Source organism: Hemiscyllium ocellatum, chromosome 11, assembly GCF_020745735.1.
Source record: "Hemiscyllium ocellatum isolate sHemOce1 chromosome 11, sHemOce1.pat.X.cur, whole genome shotgun sequence".
NCBI classification, from domain to species: Eukaryota; Metazoa; Chordata; class Chondrichthyes; order Orectolobiformes; family Hemiscylliidae; genus Hemiscyllium; species Hemiscyllium ocellatum.
In genome coordinates, this window is record NC_083411.1 from 10,071,790 (window position 1) to 10,084,529 (window position 12,740).

General features: G+C 45.2%; 1 protein-coding gene across 2 annotated transcripts in view; it reads left to right on the forward strand.

Moving 5' to 3' along the window:
• Positions 1-7,978: 7,978 nt before the first annotated feature.
• The window catches only part of fmr1 (fragile X messenger ribonucleoprotein 1), a 69,699-nt gene continuing 64,937 nt past the window's right edge, over positions 7,979-12,740 (forward strand). For both annotated transcript variants that reach the window (XM_060832400.1, XM_060832401.1), the window contains exon 1: positions 7,979-8,040. In XM_060832400.1, coding sequence (XP_060688383.1) covers positions 7,990-8,040 — 51 coding nt within the window. In that variant the 5' untranslated portion in view covers positions 7,979-7,989. The remainder of the gene's footprint in view (positions 8,041-12,740) is intronic.

The window sequence follows — 12,740 nt, forward strand, 5'->3', positions numbered from 1 at the left end:
CATATCTTTGTTGTAACAGAATATCCTTATTCTTTTGATGATAAGTTTCAATGCAAAACTATATAATTCAGTAATTTTTACAATGGGAGAAAATTAATACTGAGCAGAATTATGTTCAACTTATTGTTGGTTCAGCCCTCCAACACAAAAAAAGGTTTCTCATGTGGCCCCTTGGAAGATATAATTGCCCACCCCTGCTCTAGCCCCATCTTTTGATTGTTTTCACTTGTCCCATTACCACCTCCTTTTTCCATGAACTATCATCCCTTTGATCAGACAGTCTCCCCTTGTCACAAACCTTCCCTTTTCTTCACCATTTCCCTCCCTGCTACACTTCGCATAAAACGTTTTATTGTTAGCATCTTTCCATCCTGATAACAGGTTATTGAACTGGAAAATGAATTCCACTTCTCTCTCCAGAGGGGAGACCTGCTGAGTATTTCCAGTATTTTCTGTTTTTATCCCTTTAAGTAAGACTTGAACTCTCAGCCAGTGCTGCGTTTACTCCAGAAAAAAAAACATGGCTGGTAAGGAGTGTGTTCATCAAAATGCTGACCAACACATCATTCAGAAGCGTTTTCAGGCAAGTAAAATGGCAATCATTTTTTCAATGGTTCCAGGATGTAAACAGTTCTTCTGGGGCAGTGGTAGTATCCCTACCTCTAAGCTGGAAACCATAGGTTCAAGTCCCAATTGTTCAAGAAGTGTGGAACAGCATTATTGAAATGGTTTGACTTTTCTTTAAAAAAAGTAATTTCTGGCACTATCAACATCATCTTTCCGAGGATAAGATGCAATTCTAACAATTAATTAAACTGGTGTTTCACTTTAAGACTCCAACATTGGCCACCTCTTTAATGCCTAAAGTATTTGGTGAAAAATGTTCTGTTTAGAGACAGCTAAGAATAATCTTGGCAGTACAATTACACAAATGCCAACTGGAGCCCCACTCAGAGCGAAGCTGAAGAAGAATCATACCACACTCAAAGCGTTAATTCTGTTTCGGTCTCCATGCTTACTGCCAGGCCTACTGAGTTTCTTCAGTATTTTCTATGTTTGCTTTAGGTTTGCATTATTTTGCCTTTACTTGAGCATTTCAGAGGGCCTATGTCACAGTGATAGTGTCCCTACTTCTGAGCCAGATGGCCCAAATTCAAGACTTACCCATCACAGAGCACTGTGAATGACATGCCCAAAAAGGCTGATTAAAATGAGTACGTTCCCTATGGTTCCTGTGGCACTGCAGTCGGGGCTCTACATCTCGGTCAGAAAGGCCTGGATTCAAGTTCTACCTTCCCCGGATGTGTTTAACATGTCTGAACAGGTTGATTCAAATATATGTAAAAGCACTAGATTATTTTATTAACCATTCCATGAGACAAAGTGTGGAAATCTTTGAAAAACAACTATCTGACGGAGTATAGAATTCCCAGGAGAAAACAGCTAAGGGATCAAAAGTAGCTACACTGGAAACGTTATTTCACGCACTACATTAACTTAATATGAGTGTACCAAAGTAGGGATGAGAGTTCTGAAGCAGCAATGACCAAAGCTCTGCCATTCTTCACCCTAATCCCACTCTCACCAGTCTTCTCCTCAACCCCCAATTGCCTGCTTCCCACTAAGGGGTCATGACAATTTTGAAGCTTCAAATGGGGCCATAAAAATAAAAGAAGCATTGTATTGTACACTTTGGGCTTGGCCTGTAATATATTATGCTCTGCATTAGAGTTAAGTAAATATCTGTCTGCAGGCCCAAACAACAGTGGGCACACGAAGGCTAAACAAGTTTTACAAAATCCGCATAAAAATGTTAACAGTAATAATAACTTGGGTGGCACAGTGGCTGAGTGGTTAGCACTGCTGCCTCACAGTGCCAGGGACCCAGGCTTGATCCCATCCTCAGATGATTGTCTGTTTGGAGTCTGCATGTTCTCCATGCGTCTGTGTAGGTTTCCACTGGATGCCCTGGTTTCTCCCCACAATCCAAAGATGCGCAAGCTGGGTGGATTGGCCATAGGAAATGCAGGGATAGGGTGGGATGGTGGACCTGGGGTCCATCTCCCCTGGCTCCCAGCCTCATTCTTGATGAAGGACTTTTGCCTGAAACCTCGATTTCTCTGCTCCTTGGATGCTGCCTGACCTGCTGTGTTTTTCCAGCACCACACTCTCGAATCTAATTTCCAGCATCTGCAGTCCTCACTTTTGCCTGGGTGGGATGTCCTTCGGAGGATTGGTGTGGACTTGATGGGCCGAATTGTCAACACAAGATTGACAATTGCCCTCCAGTTTAACAGGCACATCTTAAGGATCTTTCCTTCCATGTGTGTGCAGCCTTTCCTGTGCCTCTTGTGGAGGAAGTTGTCAGGTTTGGTTCTGCGAGTGCCAGGCACGGGCATGGTTCTTTTGGCTGATACATGCTCATGTTCACTGACCCGGCTGACCTTGGCAGGATGCGTGAATGCCAAGTGGTGCAATGAGCATTGTCTTCCACCAGGATCAACTGGGCCAAATTTTCTGGTCTCCTCGTCAGTCTGTCAGCGGGTGAACTCTCTGCTGGAGGAGTTACGGGGGTTCAACTGGAGTCCCACTCATCTCCTCTGTCTCAGGGTCTACCTTAGCCCAGCTAAGGACTCCTGGCTGGCCAATTGGCAGGAGCTGAACACCAAAGTCTTAATTTGCCTAGGTCACTGGAAAGGGCTGCTCCATGCTGTCTTACAGGAGTCGAGTGCTGGTGTTAAACCAGCTGGTCGCTTTCATGATATGGGACCTGTTGGTCCCTTCTCCTGGTTTTGTCGCTTACATGCAGAGAATGTTGGTTCACTTCTCCTGGGACAAAAAGATGCACTGGGTCATGGCGCAGGTTCAGAGGCTCCCTATTGAAGGGGGCTAGTTGTTGTTGTGTGTCCACACCCAGGTGATGACTTTCCACCTTCAGGCCTTGCAGCGATACCTCCTACTAGGTGGTGTGCCCTGATGTATTTTTTTGCCAGGGGTGTAAACTGAATTACGACACACAGCTCCTGCTTATCAATCGTGAGACTTTGGAGGTCACCCTAAGGACACTGCCTGTCTTTTACTAGGACCTGATGACTGTCTGGGATACAGTCAACTGGCGTGGCACCTACCTTGCGTCTGAAGTAGCTGTTATCATCAGAGAGCCGCTGCTCAGGGAGCCACAATCGCAGGCTCGAGTGGCTAGCAGGGAGGAGTGGCTACGACGGTGACCAGTCAGGGATGTGCTGGGTGGCGGGGGCCTGGGCTAGATGCTGTTGCAGGATTAGGCACGCAAGGCAGTGATAGATATCCGGTTCACAACCTCTGCCATCTGACGTCTTAGAATGGCCAATCTGACATTGTGCACCTGTTGGAAGATGCTCAGATGTGCAGTTGAATACCATCTGCAAATCCCCTGCCCAGACAGAATTCCACATTGGCCCAGGATCCCGTAACTCTCCTGGGAGCCTGTGCCCAACAGCCTGAGACACCTCCACAACAAAGATAGTATGGATTTTACAAATGCTAAACGGTGGGCCCTGTACAGACTGCTGCTGCACATAATCCACCTCTTCTCCATTTCCACTGCACAGACAGGCCTTGCCGTGCCCATTTGCCACCAGGCAATGGAGATCCCCAGTGGATGGCTCTCTAAATGGGAATCCGCCTTCTTTCCCTTGGGGTAGAGGGTGTTGCTTGCAGCAGGCCAGTGCAACCACAGATTGCAGTGGTTCGCAGACTCCCAGCCCAAATGTTTGTTTTGTGGTGCTGTGGAGTCCATGGACCATGCGTATATTGGGGGGTGGGCGTTTGCACTCCCTTTTTTAGTTATCTCAAAGAGCTTCTCCTCTGCCTTGGTTGCACTTCAGCCCCACGTTCCTGATGTATAGGCACCCGGTGCCAAGGGGTGCAGGCAGGTTGGAGGATCTCCTCGTGGGTCTGCTCCTGAACCTGGCGAGGCTGGCCATTAATAGGTCCAGGCAGCAGGCTGTGGAGTGGCTGACTGCCTGCCCCTCTTCCACGGTTAGATTTGAACCCAGGTGTCCCTGGAGAAGCAACATGCAATATCCACCAACACTCTCAACGTCTTTAGGGAGAGATGGGCAGAGCAGGGGGTGGAGTGCTTTATTTCCCTTTGCAATTCTATTTTGATTTAGTCCTTACCCTCCCTGTCACTTTTTCTTTCATGCAAGCACTGCCCCTACCGCAGCTCTGCTTGCCTCTAATTTCTTGGTGAGATGGCTATTTTCTCCTGGTTGTGGAATACTAATAAAGTTATTTACACAGCTGGTGCTTTTCAGTGTCCTGCATCTACACACACAAAAGGGGTAAAATAATATATAAAAGAACTAGCACTTGGCAAGTTTTGAGAAGATTTGTAGCTCAGGTTGAGGTTCTGGATGTAAGTTTGCTCGCTGAGCTGGAAGGTGCATTTCCAGACGTTTCATCACCATACTAGGTAACATCCTCTGGATGAAGCACTGTGATGTACCCCGCTTTCTATTTATATGTTTGGGTTTCCTTTGGTTGGTGATGTCATTTCCTGAGGTGACATAATTTCTTATGGTGTAATTTCCTGTTCTTTTTCTCAGGGGGTGATAAATTTGTCCAGGTCAATGTGTTAATTGATAGAGTTCCGGTTGGAATACCATGCTTCTAGGAATTCTAGTGCATGTCGATGATTATGACATAGTCTCATGGGATGGTGCAAGGTTAGGGTGTGGAAATCTTTGAAAAACAACAATCGAAAGGAGTACAGAATTCCCAGGAGCAAACAGCTAAGGGACTCAAAAGTAGCTACACTGGAATATTTCACATACTACATTTACTTAATATGCTCCACAAACCTTGAGTGTACTAGAGCTTCCCAAAATAGGAATGAGAGTTCGGGAGCAGCAATGACCAAAGCTCTGCCGTTCTTCACCCTACTCCCACTTCCACTAGTCGTCTCCTCAACCTCCAACCACCTGCTTCCCATTAAGGGGTCCTGAAAATTTTCAAACTTCAAATGGGGCCATAGGGAGATAAAAATAAAGGAAGCATTGTAATATACATTTTGGGTTTGACCTGTAATATATATTGCTTTACAATGTAGTTAAGTAAATATCTGTCTTCAAGCCCAAACAACACAGTAGGGACACTAAGTGTTTTACAAAATCAACATAAAAATTTTAACTTACAGTAGCAATAATCTGAGTGGTACAGTGGCTCAGTGGTTAGCACTGCTGCCTCACACTGCCAGGGATCTAGGTTCAATTCAAGCCTCAGGTGACAGTCTCACCATGTCTACATGGGTTTCTTCCAGGTATCCCTCCCAGTCCAAAAGTGTGCAGGTTAGATGGATTCTATATGGGAAATGCAGAGTTTAGATTAGATTAGACTTACAGTGTGGAAACAGGCCCTTCGGCCCAACAAGTCTACACCGACCCGCCGAAGCGCAAACCACCCATACCCCTGCATTTACCCCTACCTAACACTACGGGCAATTTAGCATGGCCAATTCACCTGACCCGCACATCTTTGGACTGTGGGAGGAAACCGGAGCACCCGGAGGAAACCCGCGCAGACACGGGGAGAACATGCAAACTCCACACAGTCAGTCGCCTGAGTTGGGAATTGAACCCGGGTCTCAGGCGCTATGAGGCAGCAGTGCTAACCACTGTGCCACCGTGCCGCCCACAGTTGCACGCCGTTAGGGCACTGGGATGCTCTTTGGACGGTCAGTGTGGATGTGAATGGCCAAACTGAATGCTTCCACGCAAGCACTGCTGCCTCACAACACCAGGAACCCAAGTTTGATTCCAGCCTCGGGCGACTGTGTGGTGTTTGTCCGTTCTCCCACTGTCTCCCATTCTCTGGGGAACCTTGGTGAAATCCATATAGATTATGTCCACTGCTCTGCCCTCATCAATCCTTTTTGTTACTTCTTCAGAATCCATATGAACTTCAGTAAGGCTGTCAACAAGGTTCAAAGTTTGTGCGAAGATTTGTAGCTCAGGTGCTTGTTGTAGTGGTTCTGTTCGCCGAGCTGGAAGTTTTTGTTGCAAACGTTTCGTCCCCTGGCTAGGAGACATCATCAGTGCTCTGCAGCCTCCTGCGAAGCACTTCTTTGACGTTTCTTCCGGTATGTCAATAAGGTTCCTCGTGGGAGACTGATTAGCAAGGTTAGATCTCATGGAATTCGGTGTGGGGGGGGGGGGGAGCTAGACATTTAGATACAAAACTAGCTCAAAGGTAGAAGACAGAGGGTGGTGGTGGAGCATTGTGGAGGCCTGTGACCAGTGGAGTGCCACAAGGATCGGTGCTGGCCTTTTGTCATTTACATAAATGATTTGGACGCGAGCATAAGAGGTAAAGTTAGTAAGTTTGCAGATGACACCAAAATTGGAGGTGTAGTGGACAGCGAAGAGGGTTACCTCAGATTACAACAGGATCTGGACCAGATGAGCCAATGGGCTGAGAAGTGGCAGATGGAGTTTAATTCAGATAAATGTGAGGTGCTGCATTTTGGGAAAGCAAATCTTAGCAGGATTTATACACTTAATGGTAAGGTCCTAGGGAGTGTTGCTGAACAAAGAGACCTTGGAGTGCAGGCGGTACAGAAGAAGCCCTTCGGCCCATCAAGTCTGTACTCGCCAATGCTACATCTGCCCTCTCCCTCCACCCAATCTCTGGGGGACAAAGGAATTTATTTTAAAACAAAACTACTTTTCCTGAGGCTTTCAATCCTGTAGAAGAGTCACACCAGACTCGAAGTGTTGACTCCGAGTTTCTCTGCCCGCAGATGCCGCCAGACTTGCTGAGCTCACTCCTGCATCCTCGGTGCAGGTTTGTATTACATCTGAGGGCCTCAGCAATAACAACCAACACCTCTCCGAAGAAGGCCGCACACCTCATCACCATGACAACCCAGCGGCGATCAATCATCGTTTCAACGTCCCGCCCTCTACGAAGGTTCTTGCGTGCGATTGGGTCAGCCTTCCGTCAATCAGTGCACCGTTCCAGAAGCATACGCTGATTGGGCACCCACTGGGAGCGATTGGTTTATTTCCATGTCAGACAACTCAGGACTCCGCCCCTCAGCTCCGCGACCAATCAGACAGACGCCGTTAGATCTTCATGTTTTTCAACGCGATCTTTGTCACGCCCTCAAACCACACGCGGATTGGCCAATATGCGGGCACTGACTGGATGAAGGTCACGTCAATCATTTTCATATTGATCCCGCTCTCAAGATCCATAATGATTAGCCAACCCAAGGCTGATTGGGCGAATAAGACGTCAACACTTTGTGATGATCCCTCCCTCAGAGCCGGCACTGATTGGCTGGTCTCCGACGGCCAATTCATTTACGTCCACGTCAATTAGTTCCTGTACGTCCAACTTACCAATCCCATTTCGATCGGCCAGCCCTACACACAGCGATTGGTCTATCTTCACGTCAATCCATTCAGCCGTGGTCCGGCACGACTTTGGTCCGGCCTCCAGGAGACGATTGGTTCATCGTATCGTCAATCACCCTCCTACTCCCGCCTCCAAAGTCCCGGCGCACCATTTGTTTTTGTTTAATAAATGCGCGCGCCTTGTAATAAAACGTTAATCCTCACTTTTTCCGCAAGGGGGTACACGTTTAAAGGAAAAAAATACGATTGCGAATTTTAAAAAATCGTCTTGACCGTCTCCGCAAACCCCTGTCTTGGTGAGGTGAGGAGTCTCGAGCGCAGCCGCCGGCAGACGGTTGCGCGGCTTCCCCTCCCTCCATTCGCGTGCACGCGCGTGGCCTCGGGAGGTGAGCCAGGAGCGCGCGCGCGCGCGAGGTTCCTTTACTCTCCATCCGCCCGCCGTCCCCCGAAGGCATTCGTGCACACACAGCGCGTGCGCTGCTTCCCGCCCTTCCCCTCCCCCCCTCCATGCGCACGCGCGGTGCTCGACGCCGGCTTCCCCCCCCTCCCCTCCCCCACGGTCCCAGAGTGCATCGCGCGTCAAGCCAAGATGGAGGATTTAATGGTGGAAGTGCGCGGCTCTAATGGAGCCTTTTATAAGGTACGGGGAGTAGGGGAAGGTTGTCGATCCATTTCCCTATCCACTCATACAGTTCCCTCCTCCTGCTCCTCACGGTGAATGTCTCACACTGGTGAGAAACTCCCATTCCCGAGTGACTCCCTCTATCCCATTTGATCGTTCTCTCTGTGTGTGTCTGGTGGCTTTTACCTCGGGAGTCCCACACGCTTTGCTTTCCCTTTTTCTCTGGGTGGGCGGGTCTCCTCTCTCTTGGCTGCTCCTCCTCGCTTGTGGCTCAAGCTGCTGCTTTTGTTATTGTCCTGCTGAGGAGGCCCCTCAATCCGGTTTGGAGACCTGTGTGTGTCTCTCTGTGTGAGCCTCTACCTTCAGGCTCGGCGGTTTGGAAATAAAAGAAGGCCCTTGCTCCCACCCCTTTTTCTCTTTTGTGTTTACACTTGCCTTTGTGTCTGGGGAATGTTCACCTTCACATGGTCTGCTGTGAGTTGCTTTGTGTTTGAGTTTTCCCCCCAAACTGGATGCCTGTGTGGGCGTGCACTTTGTCCACGGCTTGAGCTGGTGTGTTTAGACTGTCCCAAGTTACAGTTTCGGGGTTGATAATAGTCAAGTGAAATCTTCACTCTCCTGCAAAGATTGGCATTCCCCACTGTAATTTTCATATAGTTTTTTTTTCAGTAGTTTGTGTAGAGTCTATACTACAGAATGTGTATTTTTATTTTTAATTGATTACATCACATTGAATAGTAGTGTTTTTACTATCTGGAATGTGGATATGTTGCTAAAGTGATGGATTCTATTTCCAGCTTTTTTTCTGAGGGGTGATGAATTACTTCAGGTAATTCATTTATATTCTGTAATTACTCAATTCCTCAGTCATACAGTATAAAAACAGATCCTTTGATCTAACTTATCTGGGCTGACCAGTCACCTCAATTGTAAAACTAAAATGCATCTTTAACTTCACAAAGTGAGAGTATTTTGGGGAAATAAACTTTGGATTCCCAAATATTGCTGGCCATAGTCCATTCTTTGATCATATTCCATTGATGTAAAATGTTCAGGCAGCATCTATGAAGAGAAAAATAGTTACTATTTCATGCTTCATAGTTCTGTTTCTGGCATCATAGAGATGTATAGCATCTCCTTTGGTCCAACCCGTCCATGCCAACCAGTTATCCCAACCCAATCCAGTCCCATCTGCCAGCAACCAGCCCATATCTTTGAAACCCTTTCTATTCATATACCCATCCAAATGCCTCTTAAATGTTGCAATTGTACCAGCCTCCACCACTTCCCCTGAAGCTCGTTCCATACATGTACCACCCTCTGTGTGAAAAAGTTGCCTCTTAGGTCTCTTTTATATCTTTCCCCTCTTGCCCTAAACCTATGCCCTCTAGTTCTGAACTCCCCCAACCCAGGGAGAAGACTTTGCCTTTTTACCCTATCCATGCCCCTCATGATTTTGTAAACCTCTATAAGGTCACCCCTCAGCCTCCGATGCTCCAGGGAAAACAGCCCCAGCCTGTTCAGCCTCTCCCTATAGCTCAAATCCTCCAACCATGGCAATATCTTTGTAAATCTTTTCTGAACCCTTTCAAGTTTCACAATATCTTTCCGATAGGAAGGAAATCAGAATTGCATGCGATATTCCAATAGTGGCCGAACCAATGTCGTGTACAGCCGCAACCTGACGTCCCAATTCCTGTACTCAATACTCTGACCAATAAAAGAATGCATACCAAACGCCTTCTTCTCTATCCTATCTACCTGCAACCCCACTTTCAAAGAGCTATTAACCTGCACTCCAAGGTCTCTTTGGTTGGCAACACTCCCTAGGACCTTACCATTAAGTGTATAAGTCCTGTTAAGATTTGCTTTCCCAAAATGCAGCACATCACATTTAGATTAGATTCTCTACAGTCCGGAAACCGGTCCTTCAGCCCAACCAATCCACATCGACCCTCGGAAGAGTAACCCACCCAGACCCATTTCCCTCTGACTAATGCACCTAACACTCTGGGCAATTTAGTATGGTCAATTCACCTAGCCTGCACATCTTTGGACTTTGGGAGGAAATCGGAGCACGCAGCCACAGGGAGAATGCGCAAACTCTACACAAACAGTCGTCCGAGGCTAGAATCGAACCTGGGACCCTGGTGCTGTGAGGCAGCAGTGCTAACCACTGAGCCACCGTGCCGCCCTATTGATCTGAATGAAACTCCATCTGCCATTTCTCTGCCCATTGGCCCATCTGGTCAAGATCCTGTTGTAATCTGAGGTCACCGTCTTCGCTGTCCACTACACCTCCAGCAAATAACAAAGCAATGGCAGGTGCAGGAATGTAAACTAATTAGTTTTCAGTGGATTTTAAAAACTTTTGCTTTCATATTTCTGATGGTCTTTCAGTTGTTGTGAAGTCCAGTCCTATACCATGACAGTTTAAACTAGCCCTTCAGCGAAGTCTTGAGAAGGATACTTTGAAAGTTTTTTTTGTCTTATTCAAGTTTATTTAAACTGTCCAAGTGCATTGCATTCTGGTACCTTGATCAATGTTGAATTTTCAATGATCATGAGCAAGACATAAAACTAGTCACTTGTCTCACATTGTCTGTGGGGACTTTACTGTGCGTAAATTGGCGGCTGTGCTTGGCTGCAAGAGTTGTTGCTAATTTTCATAAGTAATTTCTTGGCTGTGAAATGCTGTGATACATCCTGTCAACGGACTTATTAAAACTAAAAGGAACCTAAATGTAAGGATGCAATGTGGAGAGATGTTTGCATGCTTAAACTTTGTAGAAATTTGAAAAGCCATAAAACTACTACCATTAACATCAAAACCAATGAAGTAAACTTCACAATTAGCAACAATATAGTATGTTAATAATAGGCAAATATCATTGGTGCTTTTGTATGTTCTGTACCTGAATGGAGAGATGGTGAGTACAAGGTTATTTAGAATTTATTTCATTAAAGAAGCAGCTGTGAGTTAACAATGTCATTATACCCACTTCTCCACATTTTATAGCACCCACAATCCTGTGAGGTAGAAGGTTTTAAAGTTTCACAACCCTTGAGAACATTGAACTTCCCCTTGTCTTGATCCAAAATAGTCAACTCTTAACCTGTGTGTATCTGCACGTTCTACATTCCTAGTCAGCAGAAGTAATGTCTGCCCTTTCCAGCTACTTGAGACCTTGGATGTTTATCTTCTAAATCAGTTCAATTTGTTCAGTTTCCTATCACAAGATAATCTTCTCATCCAGGAGACCATCCTAGTAAACCTTTGCTGTGCAACCTCCAAAATAAAAATCATCCTCACATGTTGAGACCAAAATTGTGCTCATCTAATCCAGGTGTTTTTTGCCCAAAGGTCTATGCAATTGTAATAGGACTTGTATTATTCTTATAACTCCAGTCTCTTTGTATTAAAGAGTAGCATGCTGTTTGCCTTTTTAATTGCTTACTGTACTTGTGTTGGCTTTCTCTGCTGTTCTTATGAGGGAACCAAACCTCTAAACATCAACATGTGAAAGGTTCATGCCTTTAAACAAATATTCAACTTTTCTGTTTCTCCAATCAAAAATGAATAACCTCATTTCCCTACTTTACACCTATCTTCCACCTTATTGTCCACTATATCTGCAGTCTTTGTGTCTTATATCCTATATTCCCATCTAGCTTCAAATCATTAGGAAGCCCAGATAGCATAATTCAGTCTTTGTCTAAGATTAATATAAGTTGTAAATAGCCAAGCCTAAATACTGATTCTGGAGCATTGCACTGATTTAGACCTGACAGTTTGAAAATGCTGCATTTATGTCTGCTTCCTGCCTGTGAACAATTCCACTATCTGTTCTAAGATATTGCTCCCAAATCCATAAGCAGAGATCTTGTGCATTGGCGTTTTGTGTGGGACTTTGTCGAATGCCTCTTGCAAATCCAAATACACTACATCTACTGTTTCCTTTATATGTTACAGTTACCTTGTCAAACATGACATTTCTTTTGTAAAACTGTAATGTAATCTAATACAATGAATAATTAATTAAAGACTAAAAAGATGCAAGTATTTTACTGATATTCACTGGCTCGCTTATCAACCTCCTTCTGAAGGATTGTAACTGGCTTTTAATCCCTTTTTTCACTCCTTTCTTGACTAGATGGCTAGATTCTTTCTGGCTTGTAATTATTTTATAAACTTTTAAGTTTGCCATTCTCTCTGCTATGTTTTAATTTCAATATTGTTTGATTTGTGCTGAAAAATTAAGTGAAAATTTTTAAAACTGCAAGAAATCGGAGATGAGAGTACTTGGTTCATGAATCCCTCTGATAAGTCATGAATTATCTTCAACTCCATCTTCCCTCATTATCACAATATCTTTTGATTCCCTTAGTACCTGAAAATTTGTTGGTATCTACCTTGCACATACTGTATGTTGCACCACCTTTTAGGTTAGAAAATTCCAGAGGTTCATAAGTCACCATGTGAAGACCCTTTCTTTAAATCTTAGAATAAGGAATTGCTAATTTAAGACTGAGGCAGTGATCCTCAGCTGTATACTCAAAAGCCATAATAACCTTTCAAATCCCTTTCAGCATGTATAAAACTTATATCCAATCACCTCTGTTTAAATTCTAAGGAATGTAAGTCTTGTCTACTGTTTTTCTTAAGGGCATTCCCTCCTTGGGAACAGCCAATATTCTGCATAATTCTCCAGGGTTGA